General features: G+C 44.0%; 3 protein-coding genes across 9 annotated transcripts; 1 reads left to right on the forward strand and 2 right to left on the reverse strand.

The window, feature by feature from the left end:
• The first annotated feature begins 3,852 nt into the window (after nucleotides 1-3,852).
• LOC106607035 (telomerase RNA component interacting RNase) lies at nucleotides 3,853-5,905 on the forward strand. Its single transcript, XM_014203593.2, has 3 exons — nucleotides 3,853-4,696; nucleotides 5,055-5,132; nucleotides 5,227-5,905. The coding sequence occupies exons 1-3, from the start codon at nucleotides 4,424-4,426 to the stop codon at nucleotides 5,329-5,331; spliced, it is 456 nt and encodes a 151-aa protein (XP_014059068.1). The 5' UTR covers nucleotides 3,853-4,423; the 3' UTR covers nucleotides 5,332-5,905.
• A 274-nt stretch (nucleotides 5,906-6,179) lies between these two features.
• Nucleotides 6,180-16,609, reverse strand: LOC106607034 (ubinuclein-2). 4 transcript variants are annotated; one of them, XM_014203589.2, is made up of 17 exons: nucleotides 15,969-16,609; nucleotides 15,466-15,597; nucleotides 15,239-15,346; nucleotides 14,456-14,566; nucleotides 14,233-14,339; nucleotides 13,615-14,077; nucleotides 12,930-13,000; nucleotides 12,676-12,805; nucleotides 12,410-12,516; nucleotides 12,164-12,274; nucleotides 11,135-11,278; nucleotides 10,781-10,831; nucleotides 10,621-10,663; nucleotides 9,374-10,498; nucleotides 8,703-8,907; nucleotides 6,975-7,043; nucleotides 6,180-6,754 (listed from the first exon to the last, which is right to left on the reverse strand). In XM_014203589.2, the coding sequence occupies exons 1-17, from the start codon at nucleotides 16,278-16,280 to the stop codon at nucleotides 6,708-6,710; spliced, it is 3,336 nt and encodes a 1,111-aa protein (XP_014059064.2). In that variant the 5' UTR covers nucleotides 16,281-16,609; the 3' UTR covers nucleotides 6,180-6,707. The 4 variants fall into 4 exon arrangements, with proteins under 4 accessions (XP_014059064.2, XP_014059063.2, XP_014059067.2 ...); XM_014203588.2 differs by having other exon boundaries at nucleotides 6,180-6,775; XM_014203592.2 differs by lacking the exon at nucleotides 6,975-7,043.
• A 341-nt stretch (nucleotides 16,610-16,950) lies between these two features.
• On the reverse strand, nucleotides 16,951-24,032 carry LOC106607033 (intraflagellar transport protein 56). 4 transcript variants are annotated; one of them, XM_014203583.2, is made up of 20 exons: nucleotides 23,622-24,032; nucleotides 22,889-23,023; nucleotides 22,653-22,745; nucleotides 22,435-22,549; nucleotides 22,269-22,318; nucleotides 22,007-22,152; nucleotides 21,793-21,840; nucleotides 21,538-21,709; nucleotides 21,301-21,375; nucleotides 21,093-21,195; nucleotides 20,917-20,972; nucleotides 20,607-20,645; nucleotides 20,391-20,444; nucleotides 19,126-19,189; nucleotides 18,913-19,001; nucleotides 18,717-18,800; nucleotides 18,528-18,597; nucleotides 18,324-18,430; nucleotides 17,488-17,621; nucleotides 16,951-17,282 (listed from the first exon to the last, which is right to left on the reverse strand). In XM_014203583.2, exons 1-20 carry the CDS (start codon nucleotides 23,622-23,624, stop codon nucleotides 17,171-17,173), a joined length of 1,749 nt encoding a protein of 582 aa, XP_014059058.1. In that variant the 5' UTR covers nucleotides 23,625-24,032; the 3' UTR covers nucleotides 16,951-17,170. The 4 variants fall into 4 exon arrangements, with proteins under 4 accessions (XP_014059058.1, XP_014059061.1, XP_014059060.1 ...); XM_014203586.2 differs by lacking the exon at nucleotides 21,793-21,840 and having other exon boundaries at nucleotides 23,622-24,031; XM_014203585.2 differs by lacking the exon at nucleotides 20,607-20,645 and having other exon boundaries at nucleotides 23,622-24,031.
• Between the last annotated feature and the right edge of the window lie 465 nt (nucleotides 24,033-24,497).

The raw sequence follows: 24,497 nt of genomic DNA on the forward strand, positions 1-24,497 counted from the left end.
TGAAAGGAACTTAAAGTGGACTCGTGAAAAGACCTGTGACTTGCTTTACTCTCCGGAGCAGGGCGTCATTGAAAGGAGCGCTAACTGGGGTGGCGTTAGGTTCTGACACCCGCCGTTTGGTGCAATGCAAACCTGGTGGAGAGCGTTGTGAAACGGAGAAGACTGTCTATCTTGCTGAGTTTTGATGCAGTCTTGACTCGATAAAGTCAAGTAAGGATGAGTCAGTTATTCCGTGAGCGCTTTTGTCCCAAAACCATTACGGTGTTTTAGGTGCCAAGTTTATGGTCATGTTGCAGCAGTGTGTAGGAAGGAGACGTGAGAAGTGTGCAGGAGGGCATGAGACAAAATAATACTTTTTCCCCCCACTGTATTTGATCCCCTGCTGATTTTGTACGTTTTCCCACTTACAAAGAAATGATCAGTCTATAATTTTAATAGTAGGTTTATTTGAACAGTGAGAGACAGAATAACAACAAAAAAATCCTGAAAAATGCATGTCAAAAATGTTATAAAATGATTTGCATTTTAATGAGGGAAATAAGTATTTGACCCCTCTGCAAAACATGACTTAGTACTTGGTGGCAAAACCCTTGTTGGCAATCACAGAGGTCAGACGTTTCTTGTAGTTGGCCACCAGGTTTGCACACATCTCAGGAGGGATTTTGTCCCACTCCTCTTTGCAGATCTTCTCCAAGTCATTAAGGTTTTGAGGCTGACATTTGGCAACTCGAACCTTCAGCTCCCTCCACAGATTTTCTATGGGATTAAGGTCTGGAGACTGGCTAGGCCACTCCAGGACCTTAATGTGCTTCTTCTTGAGCCACTCCTTTGTTGCCTTGGCCGTGTGTTTTGGGTCATTGTCATGCTGGAATACCCATCCACGACCCATTTTCTGGCTGAGGGAAGGAGGTTCTCACCCAAGATTTGACGGTACATGGCCCCGTCCATCGTCCCTTTGATGCGGTGAAGTTGTCCTGTCCCCTTAGCAGAAAAACACCCCCAAAGCATAATGTTTCCACCTCCATGTTTGACGGTGGAGATGGTGTTCTTGGGGTCATAAGCAGCATTCCTCCTCCTCCAAACACGGCGAGTTGAGTTGATGCCAAAGAGCTCCATTTTGGTCTCATCTGACCACAACACTTTCACCAGTTGTCCTCTGAGTCATTCAGATGTTCATTGGCAAACTTCAGACGGGCATGTATATGTATTCTTGAGCAGGGGGACCTTGCGGGCGCTGCAGGATTTCAGTCCTTCACGGCGTAGTGTGTTACCAATTGTTTTCTTGGTGACTATGGTCCCAGCTGCCTTGAGATCATTGGCAAGATCCTCCCATGTAGTCCTGGGCTGATTCCTCACCGTTCTCATGATCATTGCAACTCCACGAGGTGAGATCTTGCATGGAGCCCCAGGCAGAGGGATATTGACAGTTCTTTTGTGTTTCTTCCATTTGCGAATAATCGCACCAAATGTTGTCACCTTCTCACCAAGCTGCTTGGCGATGGTCTTGTAGCCCATTCCAGCCTTGTGTAGGTCTACAATCTTGTCCCTGACATCCTTGGAGAGCTCTTTGGTCTTGGCCATGGTGGAGAGTTTGGAATCTGATTGATTGATTGCTTCTGTGGACAAGTGTCTCTTTTACAGGTCACAAGCTGCGGTTAGGAGCACTCCCTTTAAGAGTGTGCTCCTAATCTCAGCTCGTTACCTGTATAAAAGACACCTGGGAGCCAGAAATCTTTCTGATTGAGAGGGGGTCAAACACTTATTTCCCTCATTAAAATGCAAATGAATTTATAAAATGTTTGACGTGTTTTTCTGGATATTTTTGTTGTTATTCTGTCTGTCACTGTTCAAATAAACCTACCATTAAAATTATAGACGGATCCTTTCTTTGTCAGTGGGCAAACGTACAAAATCAGCAGGGGATCAAATACTTTTTTCCCCCACTGTATGTAGTATTGGTGGAAAAAGCTGTGTGTCTAAATTCCCCCGCAGGCTGCCAGTTGGGGAACCCTGCTGTAGGGGTACCTATTGTATGTTGCTGAAGACACAAGTGTTCATTTCAGAGAAAGGCAGGTCAAGGTTGCCAGGGTCAGAGTGGCACAGAAGGTGTCGTATGCTGAGGCAGTGAAGAGAGTATTAGATGAAGGTGGATCCAGGGCAAGGGATGCTAAGATGCTCCCTGTGAGTAGGACGAGACCAATAGAGAGTGGAAGGACTAGTAAGATTGTCTTCTTCGTGTACATAGTGTCGTGGAAATTCTAGTCAAGTGAGAGAGACTTGTCATTTCTTCAAACAATCATTCTTTATTTGATATCAATTAATTATTGCAATAATGGAACAATTTTAAAAGGGAGAGATAGGGACACCCCATCCTCTCCTAAAGGACAAAATAAAAATGTTGTAAATCTTAATCTGTCCAAACAATTCAAATTTTGAATTCTTATTTTCCATTTTTCTTTCCAATTAACTCCCCATTTCCTTTCTTTCCCACTTTCTTTGTTACTTTCACTATTCTACATATCTGTTTACTTTAACTCAGAAGCCCTCTCAATCACCATCACCCAGTACATTTCTCTTCCACTCAAATACTTGTTCCCCTCAACAATCTCTCCGTCTAACATTACTTTACCAGGTGAACAAAAAGTGTTAAATTATAGACAAAACAAAACATGATAACTTCTGTTAACAGGGAGGCCACTGTCCTCCCTCCACTCTTTAATCATTTGTGTTTTTATCCACTCCAACATTTACTGTATATACTATACCCAATCTCCGTTGCCCAATCTCCGTTGGATATTCACAATTTGCTTCAGACTCATTAAATGTCTATTATTTTAAGATTAATATTTATAAACTACATCGGCCAACTTCAGAAGTGAAATTATACATTTGGAGGGAGCTTACTTTCTAAAGTAGCTCTCGAGACAAGATTTCTTTCTGATTATAACTTTCACAAAAACATGCCTGGCACTATCCACCAGTCCCCTGTAGATGGCGCTCTCTGTCCATAATAGGTCTGGCGCCTGAGATGGCGTACAGGAAATCAGACACTCCGTTTTACCTACTCACGAATTGGTTTAGAACGTCAAGCTTTGGAATATCAACAAACTCCATCGGGACTACAAATTATAGCCTTAAGTTTAAAAACAAATCTCTACATGTTCAACATTTCAATGGTTCTATTTGACAGGTTATAGGTTTTGTTTCAAAATGTATTACCAGGACGGAGGGCATCCCATAAGTATTTATAGTTTTATTGGTTAGGGGTAAATCAATTCCCCGTACTTTTACCAAAAGTGGACATACGCCAATATTTTTCTGAGACTATTTCCCATGTAATCTTTTAACATTATCTCTATCGAATGATCCATTTTTGCTTAAACTTTTATTTAACTAGGCAAGTCAGTTAAGAAGAAAATCTTATTTACAGTGACGACCTACACCAGCCAAACCCTGCCAACGCTGGGCCAATTGTGCGCCACCCAATCACAGTGGGTTGTGTTACAGCCTAGATACGAACCACGGTGTCTGTATTGACGCCTCAAGCACTGAGATGCAGTGTCTTAGACCGCAGCGCCACTCGGGAGCCCCAAGTATGACTCCCTGATGAAAAAAAGGTTAAATAAAAAGATAGGGCCAAGTAGTGGAATAGTAGGGAGGTTTTAATGGGTGAAGTTAGTTAGTTCGTAGGGCAATTTTTCTTCCCTTTATCCTCCCCTTTATTTCACAAACTGTAATGAGTTCACACTCCAGAACAGTAAGACACAGCCCACACAGTAGGAGGCGGCATGCACCTCTAACGAATGTTTGCGGACCGCCATAATACCATAGAATAAGAAGATTGACGTGCTGACGTAAATGATAAATCGAAATTCAACATGGCCGATAACAAGTGAAAGAAGATCACATCTGGACAAATGCAGCCAATATATCAGTAATATACTTCACTTTGAGAATCGTTTGAAGAAAAATATTATTATATATAGCTAATGTGGTTGATTTGTGTTTTGCAATGGTTTAGCTACTCGTGACACAATTGTTTGGTCATTAGCTAGTTGACATTTTTCGAATAGCTAGTTAGCTACAACGCTGACGGGGCTAACGTTAGCTAGCCTCCAACAACAAGTCTGAGTTTTTTTCGCCGCGAGGACGTGCTAGCACGCTGGGAGGCGGACAAGTGTCGCTCCGATTAATTTATGGATTTCCACGTTTTAAATTAGATGGCTTCGTATGCTAGCGCCTTTGCCTCGAAGTTTGTTGCTTAGTTTGGGGTTCGGGTGGAGTCCGTCACCGATAGCATTTTTTTGTCAAGTAGCTAGCCGGCTTTAGTTTGTGTTATTGACACAAAACGACCAGAGAGCACACCACTAGTTGCAGAAAGGCCTAAAGGAACTGAACCCTTTTACGTGAAAAAAAAGCTAACATGGATCCGAAGCGTGGATACAACAGAAGACATCAAAACAGCAGCGATTCGAGCAGTAACAGCCCGGGGTCGCCAGACAGTCCTGCACCGGGAGTCAGCAAAGCAGCAGCGGCCAATACATTTGCTAATGATGGAAGCTTTATGGAGATGTTCAAGAAAAAAATGGAGGAAGAAAAAAGGAAAAAAGAAATGGACCAAGGATGCGGTGATAAAAGTACTGCTGACGAAGGACAGTCGACACAGGAAAAGAAGACTCCGAGTGTGACCAGCTTTGTAAGGGGTTTGGCAGTTGTTAGCTAGAGATTGTAGCCAATGGCAATGTCTCAATTAACAAATTACAAACTTTTTTTTAAATCCACCACACACAGCTCACGTTAGTGAATAGTTACATCACCATAGAGGGATACATTCACACTTGAAGAGGTGCACTGCAGTGTCACCAACAAGTAACCTGAGATCCACATCAGGTCTAGACATTGGAAAGCATTCATTAACTACTCAAGACTTCAGGACTGTTTCCCGTGATAACATTGGCTTGTTCTGTGTTCTCTCGTCTTGTGTAGTCTCCATCATTGGCAGTCCACCCGCAAGGGCTCGTATAACGGTTTCAGTCTTCTATCCCCTAACCCAGGTGGGGAAGCGCAGAGGTGGCTCTAAATTGGCCCTCAAGACTGGCATGGTTGCGAAGAAACAGAAAGTGGATCCTGAGGTGCAAGAAATATTTTTTCCTGATCGTTTTGTCATGACATTGTCTTCACTTGTGTCCTCTAAGCCATTGTCTAATTATTTATTCTGTTTTCCAGATGGAGGGCAAGGGGGATGCCTGGACAAAATACATGGCAGAGGTGAAAAAGTATAAAGCCCATCAGTGTGGTGATGATGACAAAACCAGGCCCCTGGTCAAATAGACTCTGGAGGACCTTTAGAAAGAATAACCAACAGGGATTGGGACAGCCATCAAACCTTCTGCATACTGCCAGACTCTTTACAGCTGTAGAAGCGATCACCTATTTTAATGTTTAATCTTGTTTTTCCAGTTTTCTTTTTGGGTTTAAATGAATGTCAGCTTGTGTGCTGTATGGGGCAATAGCATTTTGATGTGGGGTTAAAAAGGCTTTTGGGATTGTATTGGAGTACATTACTGGTCCTGCTTGATTATTTAAGGGTTATGCTGTCAGGATTGTAGCTCCTGGATTAAGTCATGAGTAATTTTCTGAGTTTGTTTGAGATATGGCATTTGATGTCAGCTAAATTATAAGCACCGCCCATTGACCTGTGTGTTTTGCCTTGGGTGTGTTGGCTTTGTCTGGACCCAGAACCCTAAAGAACCTCTGTGCTGTTTCAACCTCAGTCTGGTGGAGGCACAGAAAGTTGTGCAGCCTTGTGTTGATTCATTTGACCTTTTGGGCTGCTTTGGATAAGCAACCGTCAGGTAGTGTCTCCGGTTTGTTACCCATCAAATAAACGTTTTGATTAATCAGACTCCAGGTAGCATGGTAAAGTGTTTCTTTGCAACGCTGACCATTTGTGGATTTTAAGAGCCAATGTTGAGACGGGGGGTTTGTTCAGCCCACTCTTATATACTTTGACTAACTTTTTACTATGTGGATGTTATTGGCTTGTTTTCCATTTTTATAAAAGTTATGCAGTGTAGTACTTCATGAAAGTGAGTGAAGGCACAAGACATGAGGGAACAGAATTACCCATGCTGATGACCATAGAAAGTCACCAATATACCATTTTTTTAATAATCCTGCATAGTTCATGGCTTGTTTTATTGAATTGTGGAGTTATGTACAGCAAAAAAAAAAATACAGCTCCAGTCCCTAAACAAATTCAACAACATTCGCATTTAGTATCATTTCTTACAGGTCTAGATAATTACATTGAAAAAGCACCATCAAATAGACACACTAACCCAGGTATCAGGGAGGGTTACACAAACAAATTTGCACACTGATGCTAAATAGTGCATTCACACACAAACCAACAAGCAGACCTCTCATTCATTCTCCCTCCCTGACCACAGTGATAAAGGTCTGTTCTGTAAACGTTGACAAAAACAAACTTGTCATTAAGCCTTACAATATTAAAACAATTATCAAATTGCTGTTTAAAAAATAAGTAACAGCCGGAAGATTATCGAGAGGGTCCAATTCCCCATTTCAGCCCCATCCTGTGTTTGGGCAGCTTCTGTTAGTCATTCAAAGTCATCCTAGTTCCTGATTTGTCCTGATAGCTGTCATATCATAGTGGATGTCCTCAGTGTTCCAAACAGGCGTGGTCAAAGAGACTTCCTCTTCACATCCCCTCCTTGGGTTTGATTGACATCTGGACGGGAAGAGTAGAGTTCTTGAAATATTGATAGGAAACAAAAACAAATATTTAAACATAACACAAATGACAACCACCGACATGACGAAAGCGGCAGGCATGCACAGAGACTATGGAGGGTCAGACAGGGAAGATGTCTGTTTTTCTTCTCAGGGACATTTGAAGTGACAGCGGGCTGAGAGGAGAGAGCGGGGTCACAGGGAAGGGCAGATTTTACCTGAGAAAGCGAGCTGTAAGTGAGGAGGCAGAGCAACCTGAGACCCTGACTGGAGACTCTTTAACAGATCTGAGGAGAGACAGGAGGACATGGGAGGGAGGAGGAGACACACAGGAGAGTGTAGGTCAAGGGCATGGTGAGCTCGGAAAGGCAGTGGAGACGAAACAAGAATAGGAAGCAAGACAGAAGAAACGGGTTGAAAGGAAAAGAGATGAGCCAGGTCAAATAGTAGATGGATGTAAAAGCACAGGAGATTAATGGAAGAATAACATTTTAAAGAAGAGGCACAGAGGGAGAAGGGGAGAAATGAGGGATGAACCAAAAAAACAATATGGGAGAATGTCAGACAATGGAGAAAAACATTGCAGGCTTCCAGACACAGCATGGGGATTTAACACAATGGTCCAACAACATAAAATACACAAACTATACACATACCCAGACATCAACATCCGCACAGACTAGACTAAAGCAACCCCATCTCGATCAGCTGTTCTACATTCAACTTCTGCTACGTTACAGCCTTATTCTAAAATTAATTAAATCACCCCCCCTTATAATGATTAAGCAAATACAGGTTTTTAGAAATGTTTGCAAAAAAACCTGAAATGTCACATTTAAATAAGTATTCAGACCCGTTACTCAGTATTTTTGTTGAAGCACCTCTGCCAGCGATTACAGCTTAGTCTTCTTGGGTATGATGCTACAGTCTGAGGTCCTGAGCACTCTGGAGTAGGTTTTCATGATGTATCTCTCTGTACTTTGCTCTGTTCATCTTTCCCTCAATCCTGACTAGTCTCCCAGTCCCTGCCGCTGAAAAATTCCCACAGTATGACACTGCCACGACCATGGTTCCCCATAGGGATGGTATTGGCCAGGTGATGAGTGGTGCCTGGTTTTCTCCAGATGTGACGCTTGACATTCAGGCCAAAGGGTGCTTTAGGTGCCTTTTGGCATACTCCAAGTGGGCTGTCGTGCCTTTTACTGAGTGGCTTCCGTCTGGGCACTCTACCATAAAGACCTGATTGGTGGAGTGCTGCAGAGATGGTTGTCCTTCTGGAAGGTTCTCCCATATCCACAAAGCAACTCTGGAGCTCTGTCGGTGACCATCGGGTTCTTGGTCACCTCCCCGACCAAGGCCCTTCTCCCCCGATTGCTCAGTTTGGCCGGGCGGCCAGCTCTAGGAAGAGTCTTGGTGGTTCCAAACTTCTTACATTTAAGAATGGAGGTCATTGTGTTCTTGGGGACCTTCAATGCTGCAGACATTTTTTGGTACCCTTCCCCAGATCTGTGCCTCAAAACAATCTACGGACAATTCCTTCGACCTCAGGGCCTGGTTTTGGCTCTGACATGCACTGTCAACTGTGGGACCTTATATAGACAGGTGTGTGCCTTTCCAAATCATGTCCATTCAATTGAATTTACCACAGGTGGACTCCAATCAAGTTGTAGAAACATCTCAAGGATAATTAAAGGGAAACAGGATGCACCTGAGATCAATTGAGTCTCATAGCAAAGGGTCTGAATACTTACGTAAATAAGTTTATTTTTATTTTTAATACATTTGCAAACATTTCTAAAAACCTGTTTTCATTATGGGGTATTGTGCGTAGATTAAGGCTGTATTGTAACAAAATGTGGAAAAAGTGAGGGGGTCTGAATACTTTCCGAAAGCACTGTACATTTTTCCGTTTTTTCATGTTTCTGTGGACTGGCTGTGTCACTCACTCTGGGTCAGGGAGAATGCTGAGCTGTTGCTGGCTGAGGAGCCGCTGGCCCCGGTGCTGGAGCCAGCTGTGCCCACTAATGGGGGCAGGTTTAAGAGTGAAGGAAACGGGAAGGGCAGGGAGACGGGAACCAGCCCCCCCAACATCCCAAAGCCCAGTGGGAGAGATGGAGCAGAGCCAAGAAGACTGCTGCTGGCTGAGGACACCTGGAGAACAAAGGCATATTCTTAAGCAATAAGGCCCGGGGGAGGGGTGTGGTATATGGCCAATATACCACGGCTACGGGCTGTTCTTATGCACGACATAACGCGGAGTGCCTGGATACAGCCCTTAGCCGTGGTATATTGGCAATATAGCATAACCCCCTGGAGGTGACTTATAGCTATTATAAACTGGTTACCAACGTAATTAGAGCAGTAAAAATAAATGTTTTGTCATTCTCGTGGTATACGGTCTGATATACCACAGCTTTCAGCATTCAGGGCTTGAACCACCCAATTTTTAATTAGAAATATAGACCCAGACCAACAGACAACATATACAAAACATAAGAGATAAAATACATAAATACACAGACAACACAAACCACACAGTAGACGATAAACAAATTTTGAACATTTGCTGCACCATGACCTTGTCCCACCCAGCTACCATCTCTTACTTCTCACTTACCTGTGGCAACTGAGAAGAGACAGACTGTGTGGAGACAGATTTAATAGGCTTAGCCCCCTGAATGGTTCCACCTGCCAGCCTTTGTCGCTGATTGGCCGAGGCTGTGGTAGGGGAGGGACTGGATCCCGAATGCTTGCTGATGGATGAGGTGTTGGTAAGGCTGGTGTTGGCGCTGCTGCTGATGATCTGAGAGGGGGTCTTCTGCCCTCCTGGAGGGGTGTAGCTGCCCTGGACCAGTTTGGCTGGCCCTCCCGGAGCACCTGAGAAAGGTGGGCGGAACCCTGCTGGGCTTTTGGAGGAGTACTGGTGCATACTGGAAGCTGCCTGAGGCCTGGGATTGGGGGAGGGTGAGGAGAAGGTGGTGGGCGTTAAGGGGTTGGGGAGGCGAGGGGTGAGTTTGATGATGGGTGAGGTGCTGCTGTGGGAGGACTTGGTGAGAGTGGCCTGCATGGGGGTGATGAAGTTGGACTGCTGCTGAGCTTGGGCTCCTGAGAGAGAGTGGGAGAAGGAGGGAGAGGGGGAGGAGAGGGGGGTGTCACCGCTGTTGGCTTTAGTATTATTGCTGCCAAAGCCCTTCTGATTGGGGGGCGGCCGCGGCTTAGGCTGGGAGTGAGAGCCGGGAGCGTTGGCTTTACTCAGGGCCGTCCCAGCAAGCTTCTGAGTGCTCTGCACTGATTGTCTGTGAGCCTGAGCCAGGGCACCTCCACCCTTCATCGACCCCAACCCCTCGCTCCTCGCTGAGGACAGAGAAGGGGAGACCGTGGGAGGCCGAGAGAGAGAGGAGGAGGAGGTAGAGACGTAGAGAGGTGTGTTGGAGCTGGGTGTGTTGATGGTGCTCTTCTTGTGCTTCTGGAGGAGAGGTGAGGCGTGGAGGGAGGACGGGGCAGTCTTGGGCCTATCAGGGGAGGGGGGACTGTCCCCTTGGATCAGGCCCTTGGCTGCGTTGCTGAGGAGGGCCAGGGCCTGGGAGATGGAGTCCAGGGCGGGGGCGGTCAGCTCTTCATCCAGGGAGTCCAGCAGACAGATGGTCTCAGCGGGGGACTGGGAGGGCCGGCAGGCCACTGGGGCTGCAGGGGAGGGGGTCGCACCAACTGAGGGGGTGGATCTCTGGACCCAACTACCCTCCTGGATCACCAAACAGCATAGGAGATAGAAAGAGCAAACAATTAGTGTGATCTAAATCTATTCAAACAATGGTATTGAAATGACAATCATGCACGTAATGCATCAGACTGCAAAACACTAACCTTGGGTTTAGACTTGGGAGTAGGAACCATCTTTTTCTTGGCTCTGGATAACAGTGAAATCAAAAGGAAAAAGAGTGCATAATTAAGAACACCAGTGTTAACCTTTACTTATTTTAAAAATCACTATATTTAAGTAAAGTATATCAAAGTAATGACTCACGGATTGCCAGTGAGATGACAATGAACCATGAGGCTCTCTTTGAATAGCATCCTGAGGAGGAGAGGAACGTGGAGAGATTTTTTTAAATGTATTTTTTTTTAACCTTTATTTAACCAGGCAAGTCAGTCAAATTCTTATTTACAATGACGGCCTACCAGGCAACAGTTCTGCCTTGTTCAGGGGCAGAACGACAGATTTTTACCTTGTCAGCTCATGGATTTGATCCAGCAACCTTTTGGTTACTGGCCCAAAGCTCTAACCACTAGGCTACCTGCCGCCCCATGTGATGTGGTGAAATGCAAACTAGGTTAAAATGGTCAAATTGTATACTTTTATGAAAACGCACACACTGACCTGCCCTGCATCCAGCCCTTGGGCCACAGTGGTTTCACCTCAGTCTCCATGAAGGCCTTGAGATAGTCCTCTGGAGACTGGGAGCTCTGGCCCTCCAGCTCATAGCATCCCAGCTTCACCCTCACCAGGTTACACAGCAACACCCTACAGACCAACACACGTTCCACCAACTATGCATTACAATTTCAGCTCCACTTTTGGCGAATGACTCATTCTTTTTGGACAACTCTTTTTACTGACTCGAGAGTCATGATTCGCTTTCTGGGCGACTCGTTAATTTTAGTCATTCGTTTGACTTGCTGGCTGCATTTAGTTCTACAGCAGGATTGATACGCACTCCTTCAGTCACTCCGGAGATGTGCTCCGACCAACAACTGTTCGTCATATGAGCGCAGGTAAAATAGATCATGCTGCAGGCAGCATAGAAAAGAAAAAAGACATGTTTAGAACTAATTAATGATTGCATGGTGCAAGAATAAATGCTATGATGGACACAGCTTTGTAGAACCAAAAGATACACAGCTTCTGCTCAACAAACTCGAATCATCATGAACTGCAAACGATATTGTGCTTATCATCACCCTCACACCACTCAAGCATCGCATTCCGCCAAGAGTCGTTCACAATCCTGTCCGGTTGCGGCCACAACTAGACTTTGTTTCAAATGTACCAAGAAATAATCGTATTTGTACGCCTAGCAATCAACAAATATACATTGTTTAAAGCACCATTTTACAGGTCTGTCACAAACGACATCTCCAACAAGCCCCTTATGGTGAACGACCTATGAACGAGAGGCTTGTAGAATTATGACTATTTCTAGTTTTTAGTTATCGTTCCCCGGGGTCCTGCATGCTCTGGGCATTACTGACTCAAATGAACAAAATGAGTCGAAAGATTGATTCATTTGACTGAACGAGTCGAAAAGATCGGCGTCAGTAAAAAGAGCCGAACGTCCCATCACTACACTAAACCAAAACACCTGTATAACATAATTGTATGACGTTAAATTAACAAATGAGAGCTCACCTGAGCTTCTCATCCCAGACAAACTTTTTGCGAGGTCCCATCACTCTCTTCCCAGGCTTCTCCTCATCCTCCTCTTCTGATCCGTTCTTTTCCCCTTCTTCTGACTGCTGCCTGTAAATACACAACCCAGAGAGAATATTGGACGAGGAGTGGAAAAATAGACAGCATGGGACAAAAGGAGAGGTATGAGAGGAAATAAGAGGTGAACAGAATGCAGGAGAAGAAAGGAGACAGAGAAGGCCTTACTTGGCCACTTTGGCGATGCAGTCCATGTTGTATCTGGCGATCTGCTCTGGCATCACGCTGCACACAGCCAGCTTCAGCTTCAGTAGCGGGGCACGCAGACGGTCATCCTGGATGACAGAAGATGGAAAAGGTTACAACCACGCACACCAGATGACACTTACGCCACACACTCCGTTAACAAACAATCTACAATTAGATAGAAGACAAGAACAGGCATATTATGTGCACACATAAACATACACATAAAATGTCAAACAAACACACACCTGGATATTGAGGCTGAGCTTCTTTAGGCGTTTGAGCAGAGCCTCCTTGTTGCAGGGCACAAAGGCCTCTAGATGGGAGTAGACTGAAGAGCGCACTGCTGCCGGCTGCTCCTGGACCTGCAACTCAATACTGACCAACACACAGAGGAAGAGGGTTAGACATTGAGATAAACACAGACTAACACATGCAGAGAGACGGTCAGGGGAGGAAAGAGGGTTTGTACTGTTGTAAAGAGCTCAGAGCAGAGACTCACTCCAGTAGGATGTTGTTCATGTCCAGCGTGAAGAACTTTTTCCTGCCCTCTTGATCAAACTGATGAGAAGCCTGTTCGTTGGGAGAATAATTCAATTTCAGAGATTCTCCAAAACAAAACATATTATGCTCAAATGGACACTGAAATGTAATGCAAATCAATCAATCACCTGCCCTTTCACTCCTCTAAGCCTCACCTTGTCGTCTAAGCTTTTCTTTTTGAGTCCCTTCGTTACAGTACCTCTCGCTCTTGGCCTCCTCTCCTCCCTGCCTCCACTACCTTTCTCTCCTCTTCCAGATATTCCCCTCTTGCCCTTTCCCGTCACTGTTCTGTCAGAGAGAGTTGGCACTTGTTTTCCCCTCATCATCTCCCTCAAAGAACATCACTGCTCTCTTGTTGCCACAGCAACCTCTACTTCTCACTCCTACTTGTGCCCCTGAGAGAATGCATATGTTACTCAGGTCTCTTTATGGAAGGAAATATCAAAATGGTGACAATCATCACTTTTCGTTTTTAAGGGGGGGGGGGGATCAATGCACTACATGTAATGTGCTTGAACGTTTTCAACGAGCAGTGAGGGCCTTTAGACCCTACAAATCAAATAAAGAAACTGACTTAAGACCTAAAATATCTAAATATTAAATATATCTGCAGCTGGATTTGATTGAAGATGTCAGTCACTTACCACTCGGAGGTCCTCAATGCGCTTACTGAGAGGGGCAGGCAGTCCATTAGGCAGAGGAGGAGGGGGCAGGAGACCTTGTACCCCCTGGACCCTACCCTGGACCCTACCCGGAGCACCGTTCTCCCCCTGCGCAGGGCTGGAGGGCTGAGGAGAGTCCAGCAGCCCAAAGTCCAGGTCGCCCATCATGTCCTGCAGCATGTCGTTGTTATTGGCTGAGCCCAGCAGTGACATCATGGCAGGGTCGTTGGCCAGGTCGGCCATGCTGATGTCGTTGGGTTTAGGGTGGGCGTTGAGCAGGGCACTGTTGGTGTTGTGCTGGCCACGGGGCAGGCCGGGGTTCTTCTTGCGGTTCTCCTCCTTCTCCCGCGTGAAGCGGCGGAGCATGGCGGCCAGATTCAGAGAGTCCTTCATCAACTTCTTCCTCTTCTTCTTCTCTGGCCGGTGGACATTCAGGCCAGACGCTCTGGAAGATAACATCGGACCATTGAGTTGCTACATACCATAGACATATAGCATAACTATGAAGCACACGGCTCAAGTCAAAGTTCATACATCGGATATGAGCTTATACATCAGTTAACTTCAGAAGTGGCACAACAGATGTAGAACATTGCTCACCCTTGCTTTGGCATCCTGATCTTCCTGGGCTTTTTCTCATCCATGTTACTAACATCTTGCTTTTTCATTCTCTTCTTTATCACACGCTCCTCACCATCTTTCAACTTCTACAGACAGGAGGAACAAACACTGAGCTTGTCACATGATACAGAAATAGAGTTTAACACTGAATAACATTTGTTCACATATTGAAAAGGTGTGTGTGTGTGTGTGTGTAACCCACCTTGAAGTCCTCTCCCTCTGACTCGGAGGCTGCTCTGAACTGCAGGGTGCCAGTGTTGATGTAGAACCCTCCCAGCTTAGTGTTGAGGGAGGCTGGCACCAGCTCATCATACTGAGGGAAAGAAAGTAGCTAAGGGATAATCAACAAGGGGCTATGTATTCTCTGGAAAATAATAAACAACATGGAAGGTGTGTTCGACTACACGCTAGCGGAGTGGAACTAACCTTCCATGGAGTTGCATTATTTTCCGAGTTGATTTTCCCTTTTATACCATGGCTATAATTTAACAAATTTACAGATAGAAATTCATTCAACATCCACTGAAGTAGCTAGCAAGTTTAGTAGATATAGTAGCTACAGTAATTGCCTTGGTAACCAAACAAACAGCTTGCTATTATGAAAATGAAATTCAACAATGCCAATAATGTTCTCAACTCAACTTTTGCTTTCAAATACAGCTCAAACATAGAACATGTAAGAATGAACTGTAGCTATTGAATTCTACTGTGCTGATATACCGTGCATTATAGGGAAATAATGTCCGCTCTAGAATGCCCGTCAAGCCAATCAGGAAAGACTATTCAACAATGCCATGGTATAACAGGTTACAAACAGCAGAGAAACTAATAAGCAAGTATGGGGGAGAGGAATGCAATGTGTTAATGAAAAAGGATCTATGATACAGGAGCTAGGGGTAAAGTGTAAATATGTTAAAGCTTGTTTACATGAGTCTGTTCACAAAGGAAGGATTCTACAGTATATGAGCAGACAGAGGGTACTTACAGCCTCAGAGTTATCAATGAATGGGTCAGTCTCATCGTAGCCAAAACCAATGTCGATGAGATCCTGCAGCCTGTCCTTCCGCTTCTTTTTCCCTGTATTGGCCTGTGACTAGAGGAAACAAAAAACTACAGTTGGCTAGGTGAAAATATACAAGGCAAATGAAAGTAATTCAATCTATTTGATCTGTGTAGACCTATTTGTTTCCCCCACAAAGTAAAGGAACCTACATATTTGCTCTCAAATTTCTTGGCAATCGCCTCTACTTCTCTTCTCTCCTTCTCGTCGTCTGCAAAGGGGTCGTTGGGGTCCAGGGCTGGCGTCAGGCCTTCAGGAGGTCCTGGAGCAGGAGGCTTCTTCACCTTCAAGAGACAATCAGGCATGTCAGGAAATGAGAGTAGGTAAAATGGGTTCAACTGTGGATTCTTAGTAGCTTAAAATGTCATCTTAAAAGTTGTACCTCCAGCAAGATGGGAAATAGATGTCATTACCATATTATATGATTTATATAACGGTAATATAAACATTCATATGAAAATTAGAACGTTATAGCCTACATGAAGTTGGCATGCTTACATCATATCTAAGAATACTGTAGCTACAGTTGGCCAACATCGCTCTTGTTGACAACAGCACCATAGCCTCGAGAGCTTACACTTCAAGCTGCCTACGCGTTCACCGGCCCAGCCTGCTGTGTTATCACTTGTAGCCTTGACTGATTTCACGTCTTTACCTGAGTAGATTGAACAAGTTCACTGTAGTTGAATTCAGCAGATCCCCGTTCGCTGGGTTCGGGCAAGGAGAGGTTCAAGCGCACTGTTACACGTTTTGTTTCCGCTGGATCCCCGTCACCGGCTTTCACGATACCGAATGGACTAGCACCAGTACCACCTCCTGGCCTGGTTGCTGCACTTCCACCCCCTCCATCTTCCTCCAAACTGATTTCGGCCTCATCTTCCCGGCGGCGTTTCTTGGATTCCGAAGGCGGTGCATTGTTGTTAAAAGAAGAGATTGTGACAAACGGTACTTTTCTCGGTTCGGCCATTTGATGCTGACCGTCACAGAGCCCCTCGGTACGAACACACAAGGGAGGACGAGACTTCACTGAACTAACGTTACTGTAGCTTGCTATCTAAAATTGGGAATGTTCGACAACTAACGTTAGTTTACCATCTAGCTATATCAGGTAATAAAATGCCTTAACCCACACAGTGGTATCTTCTGCGACTCCCAGGTTAGCTCCGGGGCCTTTAAATCACGAGGAAGAGTAGTTTTAGTTGTTTCCATGAAATTGTTCGGTAGCTACCGCAAGGAGGCATCTGAAGTAGCCATCTTGACCATTATTATCATTATTCAGTGAGAGTAGTAACTGGGCGTGCGTACGAAAAGAAAGCGGAAACAGAAAAGTCGGGGAGCAGTCTTTGACCAATCATAGAGCGAGAACGCCCCTCAAGAACCGCCTACTTTGCATACTAGCGCGAATATGGAGAATCGATTGTTCCCTGACTCTGGCACGCGGGATGTTTTGACGAGGATCCTTGAACACTTATCTGGACTGAACGCACCGAAACACAGGACTACCCTTCATGAGAAAATATGCATTGAAACCAACAAATTGTAGTGTTATATATTTCTGTATGCATGATAAGGACTGGTCTTTATGTGCTCTAAAACGTAATGTCAAGGCCAGAGATAGTAAAAGCACAGATGTGGTATAAGATTTAAATATTTATTCACATAGGAAAATATGTACAGAATAAATGTGCAGAAAAACGACACCAATACAATGTACTAGCAAAATAACAAACAGGAAAGAGATTAATGAATAATGAACAAACTGGCACTTATGGTGAATTTTTGCATTTGACTGTCAGTTTGCCCAAAGGGCCCTTTTCTTCATATAGGCTATGCATTCTTAAGTAAGGAATGATAACATCACAGAGAAACCCTGTTGTCCTTGGCCCATTTCTTCAGAATCCTGATGATGTATTCCACCTGAGGATTCCCAGTGTTCCTCAGCAAGGGCAGCACTTCCCTCAAAGCCTCCCTGTAAAATACACACAATTGAGCACATTATGGTAACATAAACACTCACATTGTTAGACTTCAGCAATGCAAAATACAGCCCATCATGTAAAAAAAAATTGTTAGGTCACTGAGCTGAGGACAGATTATTTCAACGCTATACAAAGTGGTGACATTCATGATCCTATATCAATCCAATAGATTGCTATGGTAGACATGGTACCTACCTGGGTTCTCTGCTTGCCAAAATTAGCTGAAAGATACCCACACAGGCTCCCCTTTTGCCCTCCCAGTACTCAGGGTTGGGGTCCAATCTCTCCAAGACATCAAATGCCTTTGCTGAGTAGTAGAACTGGCCCATCTGTAGATGAGAGAGAGAAGAGTTGCACATGGTGCAAATCAGTGGTGTAAAGTACTTAAGTAAAAATACTATTTAAGTAGTTTTTGGGGGTATCTGTACTTTAGTATTTATATTTTTGACTACTTTTACTTTACTACATTGCTAAAGAAAATGATGTACTTTTTACTCCATACATTTTCTCTGACACCCAAAAGTACTCGTTACATTTTGAATTCATATACTTATCAAGAGAACATCCCTGGTCATGCCTACTGCCTCTGATCTGGTGGACTCAATAAATACATGCTTCATTTGTAAATGATGTCTGAATGTTGGAGTGTGCCCCTGGTTATCTGTAAATAAATAAAAAAATCTAGAAAAGGTGTCCGTATGCTTTGCTTAATATAAGGAATATGAAATTCTTTATACTTGTACTTTTGATACTTAAGTCTTTTTTAGAAATGACATTTACTTTTAATACTTAAGAATATTTAAAACCAAATACTTCTAGACTTTTACTCAAGTAGTATTTTACAGTGTGACTTTCACTTTTACTTGAGTCATTTTCTATTAAGGCATCTTTACTTTTACTCAAGTATGACAATTGGGTACTTTTTCCCACCACTGGCGCAAGTGCTCTCAGAATGAAATAACTTCTGTCCTGATGGGGAAATTAAACTTTTAGGAAGTTGAGTGATTTTGGAATTAATAAAGGAGAGTAACCTTGTAGCAATCGTTGGCTATGAGCTGCAGGAGGCTGAAGGACTCTGCTGAGGTCTCCATCTTCATGTAGAGCTCCCAGGCCAGACGGGCCTTCTGGTTCATAATGTCTAAAATAGGACAACAGGGTTCATTGACAACAATAGAACAACCACACAGTGTTATACCAGCAAATGTTTACATCGTTTAATGAGAAGGAGAACATACAGCAGCGTGCCAGCCAGCTCAGGTACACATAGTCACTCTTGTTCTTGTCATTTTGAATCAACAGGAAGATCTGGGAGACAAAGAGAAAGCACACACTTTTAACAGACAATAAAACACATACATTCGTATCAGTGAAAAAGCTAACAAAACGACATCAAATAATCCCAAAAGTACATGTCAAGGTTTTACCTCCTCTGCCTCCCTGTAGTTGCCAACAGCAGCTTTGGCCTGTGCATAGTTGAAGTTGAAGGCGTCATCGTTGTAGAAGTAACTCTGTGAGCAATGAGAGTTCAGAGTATTTAGAATCCATTGAAGAAAGAATATTGATGTTCTATAATTATCAATGTGGACACAAATGTGTGTCAGGGTATTACGCTGTGCTTACCTTGACAGAGTTGAGGTAGATGAGCACATCCTCAAACTGCCTGAGCAGAAAGAAACAAGAAGCCATGCACTGTCTGCCAGGGATGGTGTCTAAGACACAGGGAAAGGAATTGTTAAAGAAAGCACCAGTGTAAAAACGTATTTACCATTGAATTAGTGCAGTACAAAAAATGTCACTCTAGTCAGTATTTTAAATATCTGGAGGAGCACTCACCACATTCGCTAGCTGAGCCACCAACCAGCTGGAAAAACTGCTGAGCAATCTTCAGATGATCTCTCTGTAATGGAAAAATAACATGATAATATCACACAAACAAAATCAGGGCGGGTATCAAGGCAGAACTATAGATATACTGTACATGAATCTATAGTTATATATACACTGAACAAAAATATAAAACGCAACAATTTCAGGATTTTACAGTTCATATAAGGAAATCAGTCAATTGAAATAAATACAGATATGCATCTGTGTCACAGGTACCTTCAAAAAAGGTTGGGGCATGGATCAGAAAACCAGTCATTATCTGGTGTGACCACTATTTGCATCATGCAGCGCTACACATCTCATTCGCATAGAGTTGATCTGGCTGTTGATTGTGGCCTGTGGAATGTTCTCACTCATCTTCAATGGCTATGCGAAGTTGCTGGATATTGGTGGGAACTGGAACACGCTGTCCTACACATCAATTCAGAGCATCCCAAACATGCTCAATGGGTGACATGTCTGGTGACTATGCAGGCCATGGAAGAACTGGGACATTTTCAGCTTCTAGGGATTGTGCACAGATACTTGTGACATGGGGCCGGGCATTATCATGCTGAAACATGAAGTGTTGGCGGCCGATGAATGGCACAACAATGAGCCTCAGGATCTTGTCACGGTATCTCTGTGCATTCAAATTACCATCAATAAAATGCAATTGTGTTCATCAGCTTATGCCTGTCCTTACCATAACCCCACCGCCACCATGGGGCACTCTGTTCACAACGTTGACATCAGCAAACCATTCGCCCACGTGACGCCGTACACGTGGTCTGCAGTTGTGAGGCCAGTTGGACGTACTGCCAAATTCTCTAAAACGACGTTGGCAGCGGTTTATGATCGAGAAATAAACATTCAATTCTCTGGCAACAACTCGTGGACATTTCTGCAGTCAGCATGCCAATTACACGCTCCCTCAAAACTTGAGAAATCTGTGGCATTGTGTTGTGTGACAAAACTGTACATTTTAGATTGGCCTTTCATTGTCCTCAGCCCAAAGTGCACCTGTGTCATTGAGCATGCTGTTTAAATGAATCAGCTTCTTGATATGCCACACCTGTCAGGTAGATGGATTATCTTGGCAAAGGAGAAATGCTCACTAAGATGTAAACACATTTGTGCACAGAAAGCTCATGAAACAAGGGAACAACACTTTACATGTTGTGCTTATATTTTTGTTCAGTGTAGTATCTAAATGTATCTCTGGTACTCACCGACCCCATCTCCTGTCCGAGTGCAGCATTCACAACCCCCTTCAAGATGTACTCCTGAAAAAAAGGCAAGGAGAGGTTACAGCACATATGCACTTACCATACACCACAATCCATTGAGTTCATGGCTAGGGCTGCACTAACCCTGGCAAAGAGAGGAGGAGGATAGGGAAAGAGGGGGAGATGGCGAGAGAGAGCTGGCTGCACACACACACTTACTGTACGCTGATGTACATTAAGACTAACACTGCCCTGAACCTGAGAAAGAAAGAGAGAGAGAGAGAGAGAAAGGGGGAGGTTAATACACAAACGCCTACCACAAATGACTACCCTGCAAACGCAGAACTACACCGCAAACTACACTATCCTTGTAGAAGGAGGAAGAGGAAAAGGGAGAGCAGGGAAGAGAGGGTAAGATTACTGGACCCTAAAATAGCTGAGGGGCAGGAGACGAATGATAGGCGGGATGAAAAAATAAAAAGGGAGGGAGTGAAATCTGGAAATGGTGAATGGAAATAGAGGAATTAACCTGTGGTGTGGTGGGTTCTAAGTCTTTGATGAGCTGGTAGGACTCCTGGACATCATCTGAGAGAGATAGAAAAATACAACTACTATCCATATATTAACAGTAAAAAAAGAAAAAACACTTAGTTATCAATCAGTTATCATTAGATTGGCTAGTCAGTGATAAAAGTGGCGGCCCACCTTGTCTAAGGTAGTAGATGACCAGATTGAGACGAGCCTCAGTAATGACATCAATCAGTGCAGGCAGCACTTGCAAGGCCCCCTCCCCGCTACGAAACACCACCTGAACACCAGAGAAAGAATCAAAAGGGTAATTTGCTTGCATGCTGTTACACACGTGAGGTGCAAAACTGCTATGTTCCCTAGGCTGATAAATCATGTCTCTCACCAGGTTGTGTCGGATTAACTCCTTGGCAAACTCAAAGGAGCTGGAGGAGATATCTATCAGGTTTTTCAGCTCAGTCTGAGAGAAGGAAAGTGTGATTTTAGTTGTTTAATACTACAATGTTGTACATTGCTGAGTCACTGACTGAAGCCTTACAAACTTTAACAAAGCAACATTCAGACAAACAAGGTATAATTCTGAGAATGATTTGCTCAGGACTCGCTTGTCAAGTTGCGTTACCTCTGCTGCTTTTCCGTTGTAGAGCCTGAAGTGGTTGCAGGCCTTGAGGTTGAGAGCGATGGTGGAGTCTGGGACGCTCTGCAGGTAAACAGCCAGCACCTCCTGGGACACATCGTAGTAGTCCAGCTTGTAGTAGCACAGAGCCACATACACATTCAGGGCCAGGAAGTCTCTGCAGCAGACACAGTATGAACACAGCATGAGCTCCCCCGACTCACAGTAGGTACAATGAATCGCTCTTTCCCACCCTCTCACCTGCATAAGCAGTCACTATCCTCCTCTCCAGTCTCCGTTATCTTCTCTCTGTCTCAACACAGGGAAACTATCACTCTCCCTCCCTCCACTCACTCTCTAACTCCCCCTCTCCTCATCTCAGTCTGTGCCGCTACTCCCATATATGTGTCAGGATTACATTTGGAGTGTTGCCCGGTGTCTCTGTCACTCTGTGGTGCATTCTGTTGCCTGTCACCTGTTCTGCAGCAGGATGCGTTTGTAGATGTCGATGGCCTCCTGGTAGTGGGAGCGCATGTAGTGGATGGAGGCCAGGCTGAGCTGGTCCTCTGTCACATCCTCCAACTCCTGGTGGAAACCCATCAGCTGCTTCTCATCATTGAACTGGAAAAAAAAGAAATAGACCAGAAATAAGGGTATAACAGAACTAATTCTGTTATATAAGTTGTTTGGTACCATAGCACTGAATGAATGAGTTAGCGATAAGGGCGAAAGCTGACCTTGTGAGCCAAGTGGAACAGTAGTCGATTCTGCAGCTGGCATTTAGGGGCTGAAAGAGGTAGAGAAAGCACGTAAGGTAAGGGAGAAAAGGTCTTTAATTTTTAATATCACCTTTTGTAATAAAGCAACAAAATGTGAGAATGGGGAACAAGGTGGATGAGGTACCCTTGCGTGAAGCCTCCTCTGCTTCTTTGTAAAGCCCCAGGAAGAAGAGAGTACAGGCCAGGTAGACCCACACATCCGGGCGGCAGTCTGGTTTGTCTGTCAGGGCCTTGTATTCCTGAGGAAGGAACACATAGGTATTAGATCATGTCTCACAAAAACAGGAAAATACTTTCACACATCCAAACCAATGTTACTAAATTCAATAAAGGTTTTCAAACCTCCATGGCTCTCTTGTAGTCACCAAGGTGGAAAGCACAGTAGGCCAACCACAGGTCTGCATCCTCCCCTCGCTCGCCAACATTGCGCTGAAACTGAGCAAATTGAACCATATTGATAGGATGAGCATCATATTTCGCAGACAGTAATGTAAGCACTGCATTGTTCAAAGTTATAACAGCTCTATAAACCTATATGTCACACTTCAGGATGCATGCAGCCAGAGTGGCATTTATACCTCCAACAATGTAATGGCCCCCAGATAGTCTCTTTGAATTAGGAAGTCCTCCACAAGCAGTGACTTTTTTTCTTTTATCTTCTTATTTACTGGGATCTCCCCACCAACAGCTGCTGGCTTTACTCTGGACAGAATCTGAGAGAATGAATATGAAAATGATATAGAACTCCACAGCCGGTTCTGTCCACAACAGCCATAATTACTAAGGGCCCATTCAACTAGTTACTTGTCTCAAACCTGTGGCTGGGCTGCAACCTGGTCTCAAAGCATTTCGTATTATTCTCTATGTAAATCCGAGACACCCCATTTAGAATTATATGTTTCGTATAAAATGTATGAATTTGAGGATGTCCATCACCCATTTCGTATGATATGTTATGAATTTGCTAAACATACACTATGTAACCATACAACCTAAGTAACCATCTGTCTTGTAACCATACCATACCAAACATAATATATTAATTTCAGTATCCCGGATTTAAGTGTACTGTTACGTATTTTACGGTCTAGTCTATGAGACCAGGCTGGCGTGCTAGGTAACGTTAGATTTCTGCAACAACAACAAAATATAATAATCATCCAGCACGGAAATGTTTACAGACTTCTTCGTGTGGTAGTTAACCTAACGTTAATGCTAAATTGCATGGACTACTAAGAAACGGTTCAATAGCTAGCTAGCTAACAGTACGTTAATGTTAGCGTAGCTGCATACAGTAAAGCAAACACTTACCATGGCCAATGGAGTTAGTCGTCACGAAAGCACAGTAACAGCGCTCAGATAATCAGACAAGATACATGTTTTTCTAATCGAGAAATATATGCTAACCAGCTAGCGTAACAGATAGCTGTTGACAAGCATGGGAGCTCTTGTCGCCAAGCAACGTCCCCACCAGTCTTTGCCCCTCCCTAGCCTACTGGTTTATCACTGTGTTTAGAGCTGGAGTTGTAGAAAGTGAATTATAGACGCAAGGCGAGTATGCCAAAAAAACATTAAAGTTTTAGACTGCTAACACTATTACACACGCTTGTCTTATAAATGGACATAAAGTCTCACATCCATTCATCATCACAGCAGATGAGGAATAGCAGATTCCTCAGTGGTTGAAAATGGTACCACTTCTCCCAATATGATGTAACAGGGTGATTCTGCAGCACTATGTCCTCGGGTATTTTGGGGGGATTTTATTAATACATGTTTTAATTCTTTATTTGTTAAGTTAACACTACAATCACCCCAGATTTTTTAAACACATTTCTATCAAGTATTTTAGCTACTTTTCAGATGCATTTTATACCTACATTTCACTATTTTGCCCTTGTCCCTGACCCATACTTCTGAGCTTCTATGTTTTTCTATGAGAAAACATGAATAATTACACATTATAAACTGGGTGGGTCAAGCCCTGAATGCTGATTGGCTGACAGCAGTGGTATATCAGACCCTATACCACAAGTATGACAAAACATTCATTTTTACTGCTCTAATTACGTTGGTAATCAGTTTATAATAGCAATAAGGCACCTCGAGGGTTTGTGGTATATGGCCAATATACCACGGCTAAGGGCTGTGTCCAGGCACTCCATGATGCGTCGTCCTAAGAACAGC

The sequence above is a fragment of the Salmo salar genome, chromosome ssa06 (genome assembly GCF_905237065.1).
Source record: "Salmo salar chromosome ssa06, Ssal_v3.1, whole genome shotgun sequence".
NCBI lineage: Eukaryota > Metazoa > Chordata > Actinopteri > Salmoniformes > Salmonidae > Salmo > Salmo salar.